A 23726-nucleotide genomic window follows, 5' to 3' on the forward strand; every position below is an offset into this window, starting at 1 on the left:
CATTGAAAGACAATTCCATTTCTTATGCTCAAATCACAATTCAACCCACCTCTTGAGGCAATTTATAGACTTTTGTTCCACCTATTGTGAGTGACAGAGAAGAATTTTCAGTTGGTTGCCTGAATAATGAATCTCACGAGTTTGAGCATTTTACAATAATTCACGCTTTAAACTTTTTTTTCTGCACAGTACAGAGCTCTTCTCGCACCTACACGTATGGTGAAAAAATTCCAACATTTATTGAAAATTAGGAGGAAATGAGCAAAAAGAGAGGAAAAAAACGTCTAGCAAATTGCTACGTTTTTCCTCAAACAATTACTCATATCTCTTTTATTCACTGTACCAAGTTTAGTGAACACATAATGAAAATTAGTAAGAGAGAGTTTCTTAGCATTTCGCAAGAAAAGATTTGTAGGGGAAATGCTTCTAATTTTGTCCAGTTTCTTATTTTGGACACTTTGAGGATAACATTGGACACTAAAAATAAATTGATTAAAATGATGGATTATTATTCCAATATTTGATGAATAATGAATTCTATCTAAATATTTGTTCTTTTTGGAATATTTTAACACTAAATACGTTAAAATTTGAATATGATTTGAGTTGAAATTGCTTTGTTGAAAATTCAGTGTGAGCAATTGCTTACGAGAAATATGACAGAACTTCGTGGCTTACTTCAGTCTTATTTAGTTTTGGTGAAGTACTAACAAAGTTTGTTCGCTGTTTTTGAGTGATATTATTGAATATTCATTGAATATTGTGTTGATTCACGTTACTGATGATTTGTACATTTGACCTGAAGTGAGATTTGCCTTGTGAATTATATTTTTCGTGTGAAAAATGGGAAATTTTTTAAGACATTCACCACTGAGGTGATGATTCTTATTTTGGACAGGTGTTTTTCTCACGAAATTTCGTGAAGTTTTAGCTTTTGTGATGACTAGGTTGGACAAATGCCTGGAGAAATGAAGGAGCATCATCTCTACGAAAGAGATGCAGTGAGAAATGCCTTGAAAGGCTCCCGGAAAGGGCAGGGAATGAGCGAATCCGCACGTACTTGGAGTACCGAAGTCAACTCACTTTAATGAATGATATGGAAAGTTTCCGGGCTTCTGTGACATTCTACGTTTCCCTTACATGAACAGGAAGAGGACTTGGTAAGATTGGTTCATAAAATGAAGAACAATGGGCATCCTGTTGAGGCGGATTATCTGTCCAAATTTACAGACAAGTTGTAAAAATTAATAACTAAGTTGTCCAAAATAAGAGTCAAATTCACCTCTACATATCAATTCATTTTTAAACGTATTAAAACTAATTTTAGTAAAAATGAGATGATAAATAGCTTGCCAAGTTTCTAAACAGTCCTTCTGAAAAGAGAGTAACAAGAAAAGTCAATTAGTATTGAAAATATGGCACTTCAAACTTAGGATATCGATGCTTATATGCAGACTGTCCAAAATTACAAGCACTTCCCCTATATGTTGTTATGTTGAGGTGGTTCCAAACACTATTGCAAGAAGTTGAGGAGTGAAATGAAAGGTTTTGAGGTGTGCAATTTCCTTCATCTTCTCCTCTATGTTTTCATATCACGTCCTCATAAGCGATATTCACTCTCTTCTTGAGGTACTACCTCCCTTTTTGCGCTAAAAAGCCATTGTGATTGAATATTGAGTGCCATAGAGAAGAGTTGAGCGACCATGATTCATAATTTACTTGGCTGGATACTCGTTTTTTTTCCATGCATCTTTTCATGTATAATATTATTTTGAGCAGAGAACGTGAATATATGACGATGATCACACCTTTATGACTTTTTAGAGTCAAGAAACACCTCGTTTTTCTCCTTCATTGAAATTACATATAACAGCCACATGGCCGTATTCGATGCAACAATAACATAGAGCTATATAAGATTGACTATATCAAAAGAAATATGCTACACCATCTGGAAAATTAGGGGGTATGATGGATTTTATTGGAAAACTTCTTTCATCGATAAACTATGAGCAAGTTTGTGGTACATTCAACGAGAATGAGATTGCTTAAGAAATTGGCAAGGGACACAATGCTTTTTGGAAGCCAATTTTTTTAGGCAAAAGTTTTATAAATTTATTTTCTTTTACCCTCAACATCGTCATTCATATATCAAATGGCATTTCGTTTAAGAAAAAAGCTTAAAGATTTTTTGAATGAACAGCACTTTAGTTCATGATTAGATTTAGGATTATTATAAAAAAAATATTGTATGTGGGGCAGTTTCAAACATACAAGACTTTGAAAAATATAAAATTTTGATTGAACTGGAGCTAATTGGGCTCAGTTATCATGAATGATAGCTGAGATGATAACTGATAACCCTTCATAAATATTTAACAAATTAATCTTGAAAAAGAATTTAGGTGCATGAAACTGCCCCACCAGGGTGCAATTGTGTAATTTGGAACAGAATCTAAATTTGAATTTTGAGATTTTTTCACTACCGACGGAGAGTAAAGAAAACGACGACGAAGTAGGGTGGAATAACCGGCTATCGCCAAGTTTAGGAAAAAAATAAATTCATTTAATCATAACTTTTGAATCCTTGTTACAAGATAAGTCAAATTTGACACAAAGTTACTTAGATGTATTGGCTCTAGATACGTGAAAACAATAATCCTAGAACATAACGCTGGACTACTTAAAAAACTGATTTTTATTAATAATGCAAAAATAACCATTTCGTCGCCACTTTTCGCCAGTTTTGTAAAATTTGTAACCACTTCTCGCCACCCACTTGAAAAGAACCACACTCGGTTATTTTAGGCAATGCTATGAAAAGAATACATTCACCATTTCTCTTTCCTTGTGATCACTTTATTATTACTCTCTTTAAATGATTTTTCTTCACTTTTATTTGAGAAATCAAATTATGGGGCTTTTGCAGAAAGTAAACAATGCAGATTTGACAACTGAGAATGTACGAAGTGAAGTTAGCGTAGCCTATTGAAAAGATATGGCGACAGGTGGTAAAATCAATTCCAGAATATTACCACTTCTCGCCATGCCTCATTTTTATACAAAAATAATATAAAATGAAATATTAATTGACTAAATACAAATTTTATGTATTCCACAAGTGCAATTAAATATTCAATAGACAAATTATTTACCCAAATAGGTATTTTTGGCCTGATGAAAATTTGACGACACTTAGTACATTTGGTAAGAGATGTTGGATTCGATGCACTTGCTTAAAATATTGCTCTAAAAAGTGATCAAAATCGTGAATCCAAAACGAATAATTATTATTTTTCGATTCTATGCGTAGAAGCAGAAACAATACAAAAAAATTGCGACTCATTTATTTCATATATTGCGAAGAATAGCAATTTCAATGTAAGTGGCGAGAAGTGGGGCACTGGCGAGAACTGGTGATTCCACCCTACAAGACCTACGACCAAAAGTAGATCGTCGTGGTATTTTTCTCTTGCCTATCTAAAACAGTCAGTGAGAAAATCTTAAATTCAGAATTAAATTCTGTTCAGAATAACCCTACTGTATCCTAATTCTCTGTTGGGTGTATGATCTTTCATCATCGGTTGAAACTCGATCTCATCACCACTACATTCGGGCGAGGGATCTCTCGGTTCAAGAGCTGGCGCTCTTACTAATTGCAGCACGAGATCTCCAGTGCAAAAATATGTTGATCGACTTAATTTTGAACTGTTATTTTTTTTCAATAAATAATTTTAATGTAGGTATAATTCTGAGGGATGGTATAGCCATCCAACTCCTTATAATTTTTCACAGATAAACACTGTAGACTTCTATATTTATTCAGAAATATTCTCTTCACACGAGTCGAATGACCCACATTAGAAGCCCGGTTGAAGTTTAGGTCTTTCCCTACAAAACCACGCTTGAATAAACCTGGCCGGATCTCTAAAACCTCAAACCGATAGAAGAATTTTCGGGTTTAAACTGAAACTTGGGAAAACACCTGTAAAATCCCTAAGAAACGTCAGATCTACAAGATCGAAGTAAAAATAAGGCAGCTGTTGGTAAAATTGATATTCTTAAAATGAGGAAAATTACACAGTCAGAACAATGACTTTAATGTTTGAGATTATGTTCACAATCTACTGGATACCATGGCTGTTTTAACACCAAATTTATAAGGTTTCGTTTGGAAGTTTATTTCAACAACCAGAAAAAAAAACAGTTTGAAAGTCCCTCCTAAGATAACTTCTTAACCTAACTTCACAATGTGACATTACCTCATTCCAAAATAACCTTAGAAGCAGCACTTAAACATGCTTCTTCAAAAGCAAAAGCAGTGATTTTTTTCTAGAAAAGAATCCCAACCAAAGCATAAGACATTGATAAATCAATTTGCCATATTAGATGATATTAAATCATAGGAAAGGCAAATAGAAGATTATTGAATTAGCACTGATCATCTTTCCGCCTTCGCAGAAGAAAAACAAATTCTAGGAAGAAGAAAAAAGAATCGAGGTAAAAAGGACAAGGAAATTCACACGAGCGCAAAAAAAATCACAGTGAAAAGGAAAGTGGTCTTCCGTCTTTGAGTTGAAGAGGGACCCACTTTGGAGATTTCAGAGAAAAAGAACGTAGAAAATGAGGAAGCAATTGAGCACGGAATGGAGATGCTTGAAGACATTCTTAATGATTGAATTGTGAGAAGAAGGCAAAACACAAGACAGTTATGCAATTCATTGACAAGTCATACAGCATCTTTTAGCTCTCTATATGCTTATATTGAGTGTAAATAGACATTTTTGCACTAAAAGTGGGACACATCTCTCCTAAGACACAACGCATATCTCTACGTGGCCATTAATATTTTATATTGTACAAGCAACACAATATTGTTAATTTCTTTCATTTGCACAGCAAATAAAACTTGCTGACTGACTTTTCTTCTATGTCATAACTTCCTTTCTGACATTTCAAAAAATTGTGCTTTAAGACCAAATGATTCTTTCCTCCTTTCCGAGTCTCTCTGGCAATGTCTAATGCTTTACGATGACATCAAGAAGAGACAAACAATTGATAATAAAATAATGTGTAAGAAGAATATCCAACAAAAAAGTATGTTATGGTGGAAACATTGTGGTAGCGGGAAAAATCAATGACAGCAGCCCCAACTAATCCTATATTGAGGGTTGTGCCTTCAATCGTTAAATGACCTCCCCTAATACCGAGAAAACCTCCTTAACACTCACATTATACCGCCATCACCGAGTAGGTTAGCGTGCTTTTATTGCTCGAACTCGAAGAGACAGCAATTCACATATATAATCGATCGATTTTCTGTTATAAATATTAAATCAAGAACCCCCCATCCCTAAGGATTACATTTCTTAGGATTCTTAGTATTTTGTTTGATTTTGTCGCTCTTGTGCGAATGAATATTGAAAAATCATTGTGGCTCCATGATTGACAGTTTATTCGTTTGCCGGTTATAATAGTGCAGGTTAAAATATTAATTTCTGCAAATTCATATATGCTTAGGGGAAACTGGGGTACCAACAAACACGGAGTAGCACCAAACACTGCAATTTTTTAATCAGATATTCGACTTCTGAGGACAATACCTATAGGCATTTATAGGCACTATAGGGATGCTTGTTCACTGAAGAAATTGTTGAGATAGTCCAAGTAAGAAATAAACATTAGTGTTTAGTGCTACCCCGTGTTTGGTGGTGCCTCAGTTTCCCCTATAGATTATTAATAGAACTTCCTTTATGCCTCTAGTCCAACGATGAAATTAAACGAGAAAATCTATCCTGAACACTGTAGAACATGACTGTTCTAAAATGCTTCAGTATTATCGATTTTTCTCTGTATTGGTTTCTGTATCGACTGTTTTCCCCAGTCCTCGTCGTTTTTAAAAATCACCAAACAGCCGTAACAGTAACCAACACAGAAAAAAGTCGGTTATGCAGAAGCTCTTGAGAACAACCATGTACTAAAAATTAAGATGGATATTTACCCTTTTCATTTGTTTTTTTAATACATTTCTGTTCTCAAGAGCTTCTACATAATCGACATTTCTTTCTATTTATTCCTGTCGCGACTGTTTGTTTGTTTTCGAACACAGCGAGTACTTGGGAAAACAGTTGAGAAAGAAACCAACACAAAGGAAAATCGATAATGCAGAAGTACTTGAAAACAGTATAAAACAGCTTGGGAATAGCACTGTAATCAAAAAAAAATCCTAAACTACATACAGACATTTATATTTCAAAAAAAACAAAATCAGGATAAAAACAGCCCAGACTAGAAACTGTTAGAAGAAGTAATAATTATTAAAATGCTACAGAAATTATAAATTAGATTTAAAAAAACAAGTCCAAGATTTTGAAAGTAGAAATTTTCTTTAAAACCTCAAGATACGTAACTTGACTTCCTAGAATCCTTTGTATAGCCAAAACATTTGTAAGTATAATATTCTATCTTGGTCAGTATGAAAATGCAAAATTGATTCCAAATGACTAAAGGTGTCTACACATTGGGAGCAATTTTCGTCAAAAATTGCGTTTTTGACAGAAATTTGACGTTTCCCCCTACAACGCTGCAGGGAATTTCCTTCGAAAAAGCAATTTTTGACAAAAATTGCTCCCAATGTGAAGAGGCCATAAGTTTAAACCATATCTGAGATCTTAAGGAGACTTACAACTTCTTAATTTTCCCTTTGTCAACGGTCAAGCAGAATTGCAAGAAAGTAGGACATTCAAATTTAAAAATTTTCAAGGATTAATTGCCCGTATCCTACTTCTTTAAATAATCAATGTTCAAGAATCTCGCCAGCTAAAAAAATACTTAATGAATTACTAAACTGAGTACACACACAACCTGTGAAAAAGCCTTTCACAGTTTTGCTCTGGGTTCTGTAGGTTATTCATCAACGTTAAGACGGCGGCGGACGCTAACTGAATTAGGAAAAAGAGCGCTACCTTCGAACGACTCAAGTTTCCCGAACAACTCATTTTTTCTAGGTTCTTAATGGATTTGTCCCATGGATCTATTCTGGAGATTTGAGGCATTGGACTAACTCTTAAAATTTAATATTATAATGGATTAAATTCATTAAAAACATTAAAAAAAACATAGTTGTTCAAAGCTTAAATGCTTGAATCGTCTGAAGGTAGCGCGCTTTCCTCTACACTTTGTAATCTTATTTATTTTGTTTTTTTTTAAGGATAATATCATAAATAAAAGTATTATAATACTTAGCAACAATTTTTTGGATTGAACCTACGGAACCTACTGGACCTTCTACCACACCGATACGATGATGCCTTTAAGATTCCTCGAATTTGATCAGGCCCTTCTAGAAGGCGTATTCTTAACCGATTTGGATGAAATTGATACTGGTAATCTGTATTAAGGTTTCATTTCTCATTTCTAAGGGAATCCAGTTAAGTTTTGTGATTTAAAAACAGGTTTAAATCTTTCTTTTTGCAATGTCAAAAACAACGATAAAAGAAGAATTCAAAGAATGTTTGAGCCCATTGTAAGTTCAAGCACTCTGCGAATTTTCCTTGGTCATTGTTTTTATTTTTCTCACTTCTTCTCTCCAACTATGGTACTGTAAGTTCTCCCTCGATAAAACACCATATAAAATATTGATTTTCAATGGAAACACCATCGACGTTATCCACCGTTCAAGGTGAAAAGAAGTAGAAAGAAAAAGCTATCAACAAAAACAGTACATAATATGAAACTGGCCCATTTGAGACATAATTGCAAAATCACTTCCAGCCACAACTTGCTAATGATTCAGAGACTTCATGCTAGAAGTAAAAGAAAATCACAAGCTAAAATTGCAAATGAATGAAGTCTAAATCTCTGAAGAATCATTTTCTTTCTTCTACATTTCTTCTACCACACAAAAAAAATAAAAGAAAAAGCCACCAAAATAAGAAAGAGAATTCATGAGTGTGAAAAATGCTGCCAAAAAACGGTGAAACAAAATTTTAACTGTTTCAAGCCACAATCATTCCCCTTCTTTCAATATTCAGTAAAAATCTTTAGAAAAAAAAACATAACACATAAAAAAAAACTTGAGAATCGTGCTCATGTGAATAATTTTGTCATCTTATGCTTTGCGAACATGGGACTCTTCTCTCTAAATTCAATTTTATTATACAAAGAAAAACATACACTTTAGGAGCATTTTCTCACAATCAGAGCTGATGCTGAGATAACACCAAGAAAACTATCTAGATGAGATTCTAATTTGTTATTCACTGACCAAGTGAAATTACAAAATGTGAGAAAATTGCGCTTGGGCATCAAAACAGTGAATGGTAGTGACTGTTGGATGGTTATTGGAGTGTTGGAAAATCTTGGAAATGAGGCCAGACATTCAGGCTTTTGGCTTACAAATTGAATTTTTGAGAAGGTATGAACTGAATATGAGATTAAAATATGGATTTTCTCGTGGACTTAATAGATTAGGTGTTAAATCTTCATCAGAAAAGAATATCAAAGTAGACGCAAAACGGTATATAATATTAATTTACTCTTTTATGTTTTCGAGATTGAAATCCAAAATAGATTGACAGGTTCAGTTATTCTAAGGTATTTTATAGGTTTGAGTTGACCTTATCAATTCTAGAAAATAAAAAGATCAAATCCGAAATATAGCTTATAGATTTAAGTTTTAATAATTTAATGCAAGCGTTTTGTTTTAATGTTTTGTCAAATTAACAAGTAAAGTTTGTCAAAAGGATGTCCTTCCTGAATATGGAAAACTTTTGCCAAATCGGTGGTCAACTGAATTTTGTTAAAAATTTGTCAAATGATTGTATTTTGATATAATATGCCAGAAAAAGTTCTGTAAAATTGGTTAATAAGATCATTTTGACATAATTTTAACAAAATCCATTTGTTCCCATAACAAAACTTCTTCTTTTCAGAGCAGCGCTCGCTCTACGTAATTGCATCAGGTTCGAATACATTTTCGTTTAACAGAAATTGACAAAAAAATGAGTGTTACAGAATCAAATTTGGTCAGTAAAATATCAAAATTGATCCGGAAAAAATAAATATGACCACTAAAAAATAATATTAAATTTTGGATAGCGAGAACAAAATATTTACCATAATATAATTCAGTTCCACGAAAATATTCTCAAGCTAAATTATATTTCAACAATTTCAATAGGATCAATTCCATTTGAAAATAGGAAAAAAAATCAGATTTTGAAATTTCACCAAGGAATCCGGCAATGAACCACACAGTAAAAAAATTTACAACCACTACGATTGGTAATTTTTGCACGAGCGCTATGGTTGTAAATTTTGTGTATTGGAAATGTTGTGTATTGGCAAAGTTGTGTATTTTCAATTTTATAAAATGGCTTCCTGTCTATAATTTTGATTGTAGAGCAATTTTGTTCGGTTTATTTGTATTATCTGTGATATGTCTCGGTATTAAACTAAGAAAAAAAAGAAAAAAAGAATAAAAAAAGGAAAAAAAATAAGAGAGAGTCTAAGACTTGAACCCATAATCTTTGCGTTGATGGTCTCGTGTTTTCTGCCTGCGCTACCGACTTGCTTACTTCTCTTCAGCAAATGGCCAAGAGTTGCATCGTCAATTTTTCTAATTTACATGATGCTTCCTCTGTTTTCTGTTATTACATAATTATTCCTAATTTTTCACGACTGAGGCACATTTTAAGAATCCAATGAATGATTCCAGAAGACAATTAGGCAGTTAAAAATGCAAAATCTATCTGAAATCTTAGAAAAATTGCAATAGTAAACAATGGAATTTTGACAGTTCTCACACAAATTTTCCAATACACAAATTTCCTTACACAATACATAATTTTACTAGCATTATGTTAGTATCGTACCACCACTATGATAGTAATTTTACAATTTACAACCATATTGCTTGTGAATTTACACAACTTTTCAAATACACAACTTTATTTCTCACACAATTTTTTACTGTGCAGATCATAACCGATATCCAATTTTTAACCGAAATTCAATAGTATTACTCCTCAGGTATTTTAGCCAATATTTTGAGTGATTTATAAATCGGTTAAACCCGGTTCTGACCCGGTAATGAACTGATTGTGAACCAATATCAATTTTTTATCCGAAAATCGGTTCTATTACTCTGAGAAATCCTTTGAGTGATTTATGAATCGATTCAAATCGATTGAGGACCGGTGGACGGTAAACGATGCGACAGTACTTTTGAGGTATAGTATCTACATCAGGAATTCGAGCACTTCGCAAAGCCTGGGCAGTTTTGCCACCTTATTTAAGTTCTAAATTGAGTACTGATTAGATTTGACTTTTCCTGATCAAATTTAATTTTTTATTTATAATTTGCACAGTACTACAAAAATTTTAAAGCATTATTAGTGTTTCAATTCCATTCCTTGTTCTTCACTGTACTTGCAATATGGAAGCAAGAAATCTGTTTGCTTTATAAAATATCAAAATGGAAGATATTCAATTCAATATATCCTATTCAATATAGAAGATATCCTATTTAGCTTTTAAGACTAATGACTTTTTATTTACAAAACTTTACTTTAAGCTAATTTATCGTGAAGTTGTTTGAATTTTGTTCCAAACGCATACCGGTGTTTGTTGCAATTTAAAACCTAATATCCTAAACTGAGAAGACGATTCAACTCTTAAAAAAATAAGATTTAAAATTCAAAACCCTAAAATTGAAGGGACGGGGAATATATTTTTAGAAAAAAAATCCATTGAATAATTAATAAATAAACATCAAAATTGCTTTATTTTAGGTTATGTAAAAGCGATTTTTTTTAACAAAACCGCACATTTGATATTTTGAATTCCACCGTCACGCGTCTTTCAAATTTGAGAGACTCTATTGTATTTGATGCGCTTACTTGAATCCAAAATAATTGAAAGCAAAAGTTCGTAGTAATTTTTTCAAGACACTTGTAATATTTAAGTTTATGTTCAAACATTTTTGATGGCACTTGTACAATTATCGCATAATTTCCCCCAAACAATGCTAATATGATAATTTAAAAACCTGTTACCGCTGTTACCATTTAGTAAGCAAACTCATTTAATCCCAAAATAACACAAATTTATCAATCACGAAGCTAAACTTAATGCTAAACTTAATGCCGCATATTAAAATAAACGAGAGAAAGTTGTTGAAATTCAAAATTTGTATTAAACATTTGAATAATGATTAGCGGAGGGTGGGAACGTTTTATGCATTTCAACACTTTTTAGGATTCATTTACAAAATGAATGTGATTCAGGAACAAAACATTTTTAGAATATCGGAAATGCTTGAACCTACCCCATAGACTTCAAAATTTATCTTACTTTATTTCAAATAAAAATTATTTGTAGTAACTGACTAAGAACTATAGGGGGAAGTGGGGCACTTTCAAGGTGGTTTTGAAACAAGGCTTTATTCTCCAATTTTAAGTGGAACTGGACCTTATCTTAACCAAATAACACTACGACTAGGCTAAGTTCCAAGCCTCCCCAATTCAAAGATGCCCCACTTCTCCTTCAGTAATCACAAAGTTTTGCACGCAATTTTACAAAATCCTTAAAAATCAAGGAAAAATTCAGGTTTTGTATTAAAAATAAAATCCACTTGATCAAGATAATATAGGAGATTAGTTAGGGAACCTCTTTTGAAAAAGCTCCTATCTCAAAAGTAAATAAATAAAGTTAAGTCATTTGATAAGTTTAATTTGTTTGGAGTAGCTTTATTCGCTTGACCAAGCACGAAATTTAAAAAGACCTTTCACAAACTCATTTAATTTATTACGTACATTACCATAAGCGATAACTGGACTTTCAGCAATTGCATAACGCAGTAATATTAAGAAAATCAGGAAAACTTCATGAAATCAAAAGGTCCATCTCCCCCTTTCAAATCAAAATTGAATTTGTTGTAATACTCACGAGAAGAAGAAAAAGAAAAGTGCAACAGAAACGTTTAAGAAAAAAAAATGTATATTTTGATTTTAGGTCAGGTATAGAAAAAGCAGAAACAAAAAAAAAATTAAAATGGATTAGAAGAAGAAAAAATCCAGCAGAGTGTATGACCTATTCGAAAAATTGTTAACCTAGTCAGTTCTCCTTAACCTGTCAAATCCAAATTTTAACAATCTTTACGCATCCTTCAACTCTTTCGAAAAAAAAATATCGAAGCGAATACGACAGAGTCTCACGTGTTAGTTTGTAACTACTGAATGGTTCCGTTCAGTAATAAACCTTTCGAATTTACAAAGCCAAGCCAAACCTGTTCGAAAATCTTCCGGAAGCCTGAAGTGGAAGTTCACGTACTTGCCGCTTTAGCGCTGATTGTTCTACCATTTCGAATTTCGGTATTCTTGACACTTGAATTGTTAACAATGTTAACAATAGTGTGTAAACATTTGCTGCAAAAAGTGTTTTTTTGTGTAGTTTTGTGGAATTTCAGGACAGCAGAACGTTTGAATTGCAATTTTATTAAAATAAATGTCCATTTTATGAACTTGCTCACTTTTGTGTAACTCGTCGGTTTGTATAAACGTTCGAACTTCTAACGAGTTTTTAGGTAAGTTCTCTCTGATGTACCTTCGAATCGGTACAGAAAAAATCTGAAACGGAGAGAGCTCTCAAATCGGGAAAGTTATTTCTGAACGAGAGGAAAATCTATCCTACACTTTCACACTAAAATCCAAATTGAATTGTGATGCTCAAAAGAAGAAGAATAGTATCAAAGAGAGGAATAGACACATGCGAAACGTTTGAGGAAAAAAAGGGACGAATATTTTGGCTTCATAAAATTTTACTGCTCTAAAAAGAAAGCCAGAAATTAAAAAAATAAATGTGAAATGGATCAGAAGCATTAAAAATCTAGCAAAGCGTACAACCTATTCGACAATTCATAACCCAGTCAGTTCCCCTGAAACATGTCAAACCCCAAATTAAACAATCTTTAATCTACACATCCTTCAACTCTTTCGAAGAAATATCCAAGCAAATGCGACAGAGTCCCACGTGTTAGTTTATGGAAAATGGAAGGTATAGGAGAATCATTCATAAGTAACACTATATGAAAAGTACAATAAAAGTGGCGAGATGGAACACAATAACACAATCTATGGAATATTTTTTGAGAAAGAAAAACAACCATCGAAGATCTTCCATGGGAGATTGTCAAGGAGGAGACTTCTCTAAGTTATGAGAAGAACAAAGAAAATTGCAAGTAACTGAGAAGTAAAATTCAACATTTTAGCTCTCACTCAGGCCCATTTTGTTGGCGTGCGATGAGTGGAATCACAAAATTTTAACGCGCTTCAGTGCAAAAGACACGTCATTTAATTACTTTTTATGCTACTCTTATTGTAAGAGCATATTTTAACATGGCAGAGACGGAAAACTACGTTGAATCGTGAGAAGAAAATATAGCTTAAACAACTTTTTTTTCATGCTTTTCCACGACGCGGTATAAAAGAAAACAATAGGAAATATGCTTAAATTCTCATTCTTGTGTTGTCTTTTTGCCTCCACTTATGCTGTGCGATCTCAAAGATTATATTGTCAAGAGCGAAAAAAATACTGTTTTGTTTGGGTTTATGCTGAGGGAATATGTTTTTTTTTCTTTCTTGTAGTGCGCCTTGGTTCAGGAGGGAACCTCCTAAAATGAATAGTGTCTGCTGAGTGAATAAATTACAACTCGAGGATTTTTCTCTCTTTCAAACTGTTAGATTTCATTGAGAGTAAACAATTGGTTGTCGTGAGGGAATAAGAAAAATGTCAATGAAAATAGTTTTTTTCCCATTGATCCCATGTATCTTAAGCTTGAAGAATTAGAAGCCGTATTATGGGGTTATTACATGGAAATAATGTTAAATTAATATAATTCATTATCGAGCATACATTTCCTCTCTTTCATACTATTTGTTTTGTATCTAATAATCTAACATGATTTGTACTAAAGAAAAACATGAATGTAAATTTCTAGAATCAATGACTAAAATTTAGTACTGACACGATGAATAATCTCAAGCAGAAAAGAAGTTAATGTACCATGTTTCTTTAAATCACTTTTATATAAATTCAAACACGAACCAGTCGTTTTAGTACAACTATGTACTAATTTCCATTTAAGTATATTTGTTTCTTTCATTTAGATATTCAACAAGATGACAGCACTATCATATATTTGTGCATAAATTTTTGATTTTAAAATGTTTAGCATATGTATGTACTAAATTGAGAAAATATTCTGTGTAAATCTATTTTAAAGAACACAAAATGAAAATAGAAAACATCAGAAAAAATCATAATATCAATTAGTGTGACTTTAGCTGTAATTCTTTCATAATCTCAGCTATTTAAAATACGACTCAAATGAGTTGTAAGGTATTTAAACTACTTAAAGATAAGAATTTAAATCAGTCAGAGAACAATTTACAAGAGAAACATATACTGAATTCTAAAAAAGAAATTTTAGGTTTTAAAAAAACACGCCCCTTATCATCGCGCCACTAGACTAATGTGACAGGTTGAAACACACTTATACAATGTCAGATGGCGCTGTGAGCGAGTGAAAGCTTGCTCAGCAGGAATATTATCAATTTAAATGTCAGTTTGGAAATTCGGAAATAATTTTACTTACAAATATATATTTTTTTATTAATGCCAACATCTCCTTCCATCGTTTTGATTTGGAGGTTGATTACCATCGCTAAGACGGCGATGGACGCTACAAATTACAAATTGCCCACATTGCAATTTATATGAATTTGAAAAACAATTTTTGTAGTGAGTATAGTGTAAGTTTCCGATTCCCGGATACTATCTATGGGCTTTCTAGGTTCTAAAGCGTTACTTAAGCGTTCTTCGTGTTCCCCGTAGGTTCCTCCGTTCCTTAAGTGTAAGTTCTTCGAATTAACGGCAAATTCGGTAAATTCGGCAATTTCTTTAAGCTTATTTCAAAATTAAACGCTGTTATTTGCAGTTCATGTAAAATATAAATAGAAAATCGTTTATCAAACGTTACAAATTGCAAAAAACTTCGACTTTTAAAACTCAAACCTTCCAGAACTTAGGGTAGAATAGTTCGATTCAGAACCTACTCCAAATGGGAATACAGAGTTTTGTTCTTAATAAACTTGCTAAATTTTTATTTATACACTATCTATATAAGATTCTCAGTAAAGCTATGCAAGCCATTGCATGGTGGAGGGGCTTCAACCAAGGACAAGTTGCCTGAATCAAATTATTAACTTCGTTCAGTAATAACCTTTCGAAGAGACAAAGCCGCTCCAAAGCCAAGATAAGCCTATTCAAAAATCTACCGGAAGCCTAAAGTGCAAGTTCACATATTCGCCACTTTAGCGCTGGTGGTTCCTTTATTTAAAATTGTCGTTATTCTTGACATTTTAATCGTTAACAACGTGAACAACAGTTCGTAAATATTTGCTGAAAACGGTGAATTTTTGGGTAATTTTGTAAAAATTCAGAATGGCAGAACGTTTAATTTGCAATTCCATTAAAATAAATGTCCTTTGTATAACCGTCAGTTTAAACGTTTGAATTCCCAATGGATTTTTAGGAAAGTTCTCCCTGATATACCTTCGAATTGATAAAGGAAAACCTCAACCGGTAACAGCTCACAAATCGGGAAGGTTTTAGTACTGAACGAGAGAATTTAGGATATTGCCTGGGAGATCCTTTGGATCGACCACGAACATCTACCTGAAGTGTTGGAGGATCGACAGGCGTGGGCTTTTAACCCAGATATCATGGGCCCGCAAATCCGAAAGGGATATAAGCGGTAGAAAATGATGATAATGACGACATTATCTATGCCACGATCTTCCAAAAAAAACTATTCATTGATAAGTTTAATTAAAAAAAAATATTTGGACCAAGTTCTAAATTAGGCTTGACCTATCCTATGGGTATTTTTTTCTGCTGAAAAAAATAACGTAGAGTAAAAGAACCTAATCCAGAACCTGATCCAAATGGGAGCGATTTTAATAAAGCTTATTAATATGATTGGAATTTCGATTTAAATGGAGCGCAAGGAATCAGATGATTGGATTGCTATATAAATAATACTGTTGCGATTTTACATACGATTTTTCGCAAGAAAGCAATATTTCGCCTTTAGGTTATAATTCTTGCGAGCACCGCATATACAATGGCAACGAGTAAGCAAAGTTTACTTTGCATTGTAAAGTTTAGAGTTAGTTTTAAGTTAAGAAAGCCAGTTTGTCAGCGGCTGATTTTATGAGGGATAACCTCCTTATCTCCGGTATCTAAAGTGGCCAGTCCAGCCTCCAGATATTAGAGTAAAACGTATTACTGAAAGCGCACTGAGAAAAAAACAGGTGTGCGGTTAACTTTTTTTTCCTCATAACTTTAACACTTTTTAGGTGTAAAAATATATCAACATGTTTTAATGTTAATTTTACACCTTTTTAAAGGTAAAATGAACATGAAAAGAGTAACTTTAACCCCTAATACACCTAAAAAGCATAATACCTACACCGATTTCGGATCAATACTGCAGGGTAAAATAAACATTTCCGGAATTTTATTTTAACTTTTTCGGATTTCTCTCAGTGTATATAAAAGTCTACAAGAGGAATTTTGGTATTTTCCTAGACCTAGGAGCTTATCTTGTCGTCCCATCGGTTGTGAGTCAGTGAGGGGGGTTGCGAGGGGTTGACAGGTCATACCCTATCCCCAGAATCCTATTATCACTATGTAAGAAATTTAGTACTGTGTTTATTTAAAAAAAAAATCTGCACTCTCATAAGGATCATATTCTTACGAGAATACGTAAGAATACGTCCTCACGTAGTAAGGATATTCTAACCTAAAAGTCGTCCTAAGGTTTATAAAACTCACTGAAATTCTTTGAATCAAGCTTGAATTGTTGAAAGGTTGTTCCTTTTCTAAAGTCTACTTAATGAAATAAAGATAGTGTAAAAGACATGCACGCGCAAAGCGAAGGGTTAATGCAATTATTATGTCGAATTATTTCAATGTAATAGCCCCATTAGGCAAGCAAAAAAAATCCCCTTTGAGAAAAATCTGATATTTTTGCTGAAAGATGTTTGAGTGTTGAAGGCCCCAAAGAAGTTTTATTCATACATTCCCTCTCCTGCTTTTCCGCCATAGCCCAGAGTTTATTGACTCCTTTCCCCGGAGCTCGCGAGACGTTTTATAAGTCATTTGTTGGGAGTCTCGCGATTAATGAATTACATAGAATATTCTTCACCATGCACATTTTTCCTCCCAAGAGGCATCGTCAGGCATTAACATATACGGTGTTTTTTAATCGTAAGAGAAAGAGACCCCAAGAATGGATGATGATGCTTGGGTGATTAAAGAGATAATCATTTCACATTGTTTAATTCATCCGCAAGGTTAAATAAATTCCGCAAAAATTATAATTTTATATTGAGACTTTTCGTGCTTGTGATTTTCACCTTTCTCCCAGCTCAAATGGTATGGTGTTTAAGTATTCCTTCTCATTTCTATCTTATTGGTGGGATTGGGTATTTGTGGAAGAGTGAAAGAGCCCATTTGATACTCTTTGGTATTGGAGTTATTGTGGAAGTAATTTAGACTTTCATTGGAAAATTTCACTACCTACATTAAGAGACTCATCGTTTCTTTTTTGCATTTTGCACTCTTTCTTTTTTTTTCTTAGTCATGTTGTTTTGTTGTTTGTTTCGGTTTTACCTCAATTGATGTCCGGGAACCCACGGAATTCCGGGATCCAGGCAAATCGCGCCATCGTAGAACACCCATTACGGCCTGTCGCACCCAACGGCGCTCAACACCTTCAGTTTGAAATGCCACTTTGTCTTTTGCCCCGAAAAAAAAAACTTCAAGTCCGATTTAGCAGGACCTCGTAGGATTCATTGTTGGTCCTTCGACCCGCCTATCCACTTTTTCTCTCACTGTTTTTTTTTAAGAGTTTATTTTTCTTTACGTAACTGTCCAACACTCAGGCGTTTTTATTAATTTTGATTTGTTGTTCTTCTATTTAGGGGAGAGACTTGTTGAATAATCCAAAGACCGCACTTGTCATCTATCTCTGTCAGCTATATTTCTCAATTTATTTTTTCTTTTTTGTTCTTTCACATAGACAAATATAATTCAACTCTCCCAAATTACGAAACACAATTTTTATAAACGCACAAAACGCACTAATGAGAAATGTTGAAGCTGTCTTATCCCAAGCTTAGGTCTTCAGGTGAAATGTTTCTTCTCATCTCTTTTTTTTTTGTTAAACTTCTACTTTAAATTTCAATCATGTGACACACTAACCGAAAATAGTGCTGTGAAAAAAATTTCTCCACTCTCTCACTGCAATTAATATATTTTCTTCTTCATGGGGATACCACACAAAAATGTCTATAATTTGAAATCACTCTCAAATTATCTTTCGGTGCAATACTTTGAAAGAGAGGAAAGAGTTTTATATATAAAGTACATTAATAAAAATTTCCACAGAGTGAAATTCCTTAGGAATTTTCACAATTTCATCCACTGTTTCTCTTTTCAATCATCACTCTCTTTATATATCAGAGATCTTTCAAATGTCTATATATTATTTCTTTTGAGTTTTTTTTTGCACAAGAAATTCACTCAATGCAATCAATTGTTAATTGCTTGAATAATTGGAAAAATAAACTGCAATTTTTTGCAAAAGAAAGAAAAACTTTTAGCCAAGCCACATCCTAAATCCAACAAACTCTCCAGGCAAGACAGGTTCCATTTGAGAAACTCTTTCAGCACTCAATTGCGTGAGTTGGTCTTTTAAGGTCTTAATAAAAAGAAGCACAGAAAAATACTATATACTATATATATTACACGAAACACGAAATCACTCTGGGTGATATAATAAGCGATTGCGGGAGAGATTTGCTTTTCTTTTTTGCCTTCACTTCACTATTTCTTTCAGTTTCTCCAATTTTTTTTTCCAAAATTTTCAAATATCTAAAAATCACTGACTCATCTTCACTCTAAACCACAAAATCTTATTACAAACCACCAGAAAACGACCCAAGTGAATGCACTAAAAACTCTTCTCTGGAACAGAGTCAGAAATACACCTCATGACTCCACGAAGGTTTTACACTGAATGACAACGACTTGCGATTCCATTCCACTTTGCCTTCGAAAAATACATTCAAACTACCCGCCGGCCGCCGCCTAACCATAGCCGGCGCTTTTCCCAGCAAAAACACGCAACGAGTTCATTTTTCATCAAAAAGACCAAGTCACACAGATACAACTTTGAAAAAAAAAAGTCAATGTGCAATTTCGTAAATGTACGAAGACTTGTTTTAATTCACTCTTTTTTTCCGAATTGGTCACGCTTTTAGTATTCATACTCGTCATTTTTATCAATTAAAATAACTTAGAGGAGCATAGAGCCTCTCCAAAACACACGACACATTTGGTAAGAGAACTTGCAGAAAAGTTAATTCAAATTTAAATTGTTCTATAAAGTGTGGTTCATTCGTGTCGCAATAAGAGAGAATTAAATTAGATAATTTATTTATTATAAGCGAAGCAAATTTCAATTTGTTGCTTGATTTAGAGGCTTTGAAACAATTATTAAAGTTTAATAGTGCTGAAATTACGCTTGCATTGAAAAAGGACATTTGACCCACATGGAGCATATGCTTCACGTCAGTTTACTAACCCTAGGGGAGACTGGAGTAGATTTAGCCAGCAAATGAAACTTTTTCATCACGCATAATTTGTGAAAAATGGTAAGGTTTGTCTAATGTTTTTATGTTTCATAAGTAGCATTATGATATTGGCTGTATAAAACCGTGTAGTTCAAAACTTTAAGATCCTTGACTTGTCCTACAGAGGATAATGAAAAAACTATGACACATTGGCTACACGTGCCCCGCTTGGGTAGATATAGCCATTTTTGGGGTATTAATTTCCAACAATTTTCCAAGACGACATTTTAAACTGGAAATACCAAATATTGTTTCACATAATACACTAAAGCCCACTGATGCTAAATATGTCACTTAAACCTAAAGAAAAAGGCTTTAGCCGACCTTTTTATGACATTCTATTAATTGCGGCAAAATTGATACAAACATCCTGAAAAAATCTTTTTCACAAGTTGCTCATCCAAATGGCATTAGGGGAAGTGTGCAAAATTTCGGCCAGCTTCTAATTTCGGACACTTTGAGTGTAATTTCGGCCATGGAAATAAATTAATTAAAATTATGTATGTTATCTTCGAATAGTCAATGAATTCATTTTGCTTGTAAATATTTATTCATTTTAGGATGTATTAACACAAAGACAGTTAAATTTTAGGTATAATTTGATTTTAAATTGTGTTATAAAGACTCAGTGTGGAAAGAGTCTTACCAGAAATGTGACAGATCGATTGTGTTTCTAGCAGTCTTACGATTTGTAGTGAAGTGCAAAAGGTTTTCCTTCGATGTTTTTCAAGAAAATTGATTAGTTTTCATTAAAGATTGTTTCTGTTTATGTTATTAATGAATAAATCTTTAAATTTCGGGTGGAATTTCCCAGCTGGATCCTGTAGTTCGTGTAAAAAAGTATATACTTTGTGAGCGTCTCTCCGGTGGTGAGGTAGTATTGCCTATTCCGGCAACATCTTTTGCTTTCCTAATTTTCTTATTCATTTTGTGTTTTTTTTTTCAATTTCTAAGTTCTACAATGTCCAGAGAAAAAACCATCTATCGATGAAAAATATGATGTGGAAAAGGCCTTTTGGAAGAGTTCAGGAAGGGCAAATTGCTACGGGAATCTGCGCGTAAATTTGAGATGCTACTCTTCAGGTGTTTAAGACAAATTACACGGAAGATCTCAGGGCTTGTGAGTCATATAAACGTATTAAATTAAATATTAAACTCGTTCCGTTTAACATTTTAAAATTTTCTATCCGTTGCGTCACAAAAGGTGGTCAGAAAAAAGGTGGCCGGTATTTCACTCAAAGTGGCCGGAATACTACCCAGAGCAATGTCCATATTTTTATTAATTTTTCAATATTTTAGCAAGTGATTTAAAGAAAAGAAAGATGATAGACTAGTTTTCAAGGTTCCACACAACCTTCCCGAAAAGGAGGTAACAAAAAATAACAACATGACTTAAAAATATTGCATTTCAAACTTAGGACTTCGGTGCTTATATGCAACTATGCCGAAATTTGGCACACTTAGCCTAAGTACTTAAAAAAATACTTTTAAAAACCTTAATACAAACTACTTAATTAAGAACTTGCACAAAGGCTTTAATTAAGTACTTAATGCTTAGACTTTTTCCAAAGCGCTACCGTTACTGCTCGAACTCCATTTTTAAGTAATTGGATGTTCTACAACTCCTTAAAATTAAGTCATTAAATTAAAAAATGATAAATACTTAATTAGTGTGTTAGCCGGGTATGTCATAATCTTATTATTTTACTCTTTGCTTTCCACATAAATCGAAAGTCCATTTATAATGGTAAGTTTTAATAAAAGAAAATCGCACATATAGTTAGTTATGAATTAGGTTATTCTACCCTTAGATGAAATCCGTAAAATTCTTGAGACAGGTGCTACTAACTTCAAAAGGTTTTAAGAAACATTTTTTTTTAGAAAAGATCATTATTATATATTGGATGCTGATTCTTTGAGTTCTAATCATTATTTTAAACGTAGAAATTTCCGCAAAATTTCTTAATTTTAAAATCTACCTAAAAAAAAACAATTCATTTAACTTCAATCTATAGTCAGTCCTTCGATCAATAAATTGCAAAATATTAAGATAGGTGGAAGGGGTGGAAGTATCAGTTAAACTCCGAGAGGAAAACAATAGGAATAGGTGTGAAAAGAACTATAAGAAACTGTCATAAAAAAAGTATTTAATTAAATAAGAATAAAAAATATATAAGACATTTAAAATAATTTTCTAACATTAGTTTTATGAGTTTTATTCTTTTTTTTAATGATTTCAGTTCATTGACTTCCTTGACGATTTTGTCAACTTCATCCGAAAAGTTTGCATAGTAATAATAATACTTTAGGAAATCCATCGAAGTATATTAAGGAAATCTAGCGCGATTCATTCCAAGAAGTTGTAGAACATTATGAAATGTTCTTAAACACTAGCTGACAAATTCTCACTGATAATTTTACCTCTTTAATGCATTTTGCAGAAGAAGACCTAATTATCAACCTTGTTAAGAAACACTACTGATGCATTAGATGTTATAAAATATAATAAGATGGCAAATTAATTTTCAAGCTGAAAATTTAGAAGAATAAAAACAGATGATGAAGAAATTATATGCTAATGTCTTTCAGGTTAGGCGAATGTGCACACCATAAAAGTCTTTTATCTTAACTACCGTGAATGATTTTATTTTCAATTGTACTGTATTAATCTTCTGTTTATCATATATAGATTATATCTTTGTGAGAGATATAAAATTTTACAATAAAATGCTGGAATAAAGATTTTTTAGGTTTAAATAGTTCATGGCTCAGCTACCCGTTTTCTGGTTTTTATTTCTTTAACTTCTGTAAGGGCCACTAGGTCACCAGTAACCGACTGGTCCTTAAAGGACTAAAATCACTGAGTATTCGGTGATTATTTCATTCACACGGTAAAAATTTTTGGACACTGACCAAAATATTGGAATAAGTTTTCTTTGGAACAAATTTTTTTTGGAATCACTTTGTATATATAGAAGGTATAGAAGATATTTGTTTGTTCCAATAATTTTTCTTTACAGTTTTGTTACAAAATATAGTTACAATTCTGTTAGAGATTTCTTTTGGAATCGTTTTGATACAGTGGAATGTCTACAAATTTGAGTTGATATCGTTTTATACAAATTTGCTTCTGAATGTTGGAATAGAATTTGTTGCATTCGGCTGTTTGTTCCGACTGTCAGGAACAAATTGGTAGATTTTTTTGTTACAATATTATTTCTACATCTGTAACATATTTGTTCCAAAACCTTTCGGTAACCGTTGACGAGGTAATTTTTGGAACGAAATTGTTACTCATATGGGGAATCTTTTTGTCACTCCTAGAAGACACAAATTTGTTCCTAAAAGTTGGAACGGAATATAGACAGACATGTTATTCCCATTGTTGGAAACAATATCGTGTAAAAAATTTCGTCTTACAGTTAAGGTCTATACTTCAGTCGAGATGGATTTCGGCGGCGAAAGTTCATAAGAAACATCAAATAAAAATCAATTTAAGAGTGTTTTATACGTACGCGTGCATCACGAAATCATATGAGAGTGCTGGCAGCCCAGGAGGGTAAGGGAATCTCGAATTAAAAAAGTGAAACCATGTAGCACGAAAATTTCCATAGATTTGGGGTCTTCCTCGCTTCGTTGGTGGCGGATGACTGAGTGAGAGAAGGGATACGATTTTATAATATACTAAGACGAACTAATTTTTGGAACAAATTCGTTACTAATATTGAGTATCTTTTTGTTTCTCCTAGAAGGTACAAATTTATTCCAAAAATTTTCGGTGTCTGTGGATGAACTAAGTATTGGAACAAATTCGTTACTAATATTGAGTATCTTTCTGAGTCTCGTAAAATGAACAAGTTTATGCCAAAAATTTTGGTGTCCGTGGACGAGCTAATTTTTGGAACAAATATGTGCCGAAATACCATGTAGAGGCAGAACGGTAAGGGATATCGAATTCTGGTC

At 33.0% G+C, this 23726-nt stretch overlaps 1 protein-coding gene across 6 annotated transcripts in view; it reads right to left on the bottom strand.

The window, feature by feature from the left end:
- The window catches only part of LOC129806822 (rap1 GTPase-activating protein 1), a 177511-nt gene that overhangs the window by 39138 nt on the left and 114647 nt on the right, over positions 1-23726 (bottom strand). The window contains exon 1 of one of the 6 annotated variants that reach the window (XM_055855606.1): positions 17740-20265. The exons of the other annotated variants lie outside the window; for them this stretch is intronic. Coding sequence (XP_055711581.1) covers positions 17740-17808 — 69 coding nt within the window. The 5' untranslated portion in view covers positions 17809-20265. Of the gene's footprint in view, positions 1-17739; positions 20266-23726 lie in introns of those variants that run through there. 6 annotated transcript variants of the gene reach the window in all.

The sequence above is a fragment of the Phlebotomus papatasi genome, chromosome 3, assembly GCF_024763615.1.
Source record: "Phlebotomus papatasi isolate M1 chromosome 3, Ppap_2.1, whole genome shotgun sequence".
Classification (NCBI taxonomy): Eukaryota; Metazoa; Arthropoda; class Insecta; order Diptera; family Psychodidae; genus Phlebotomus; species Phlebotomus papatasi.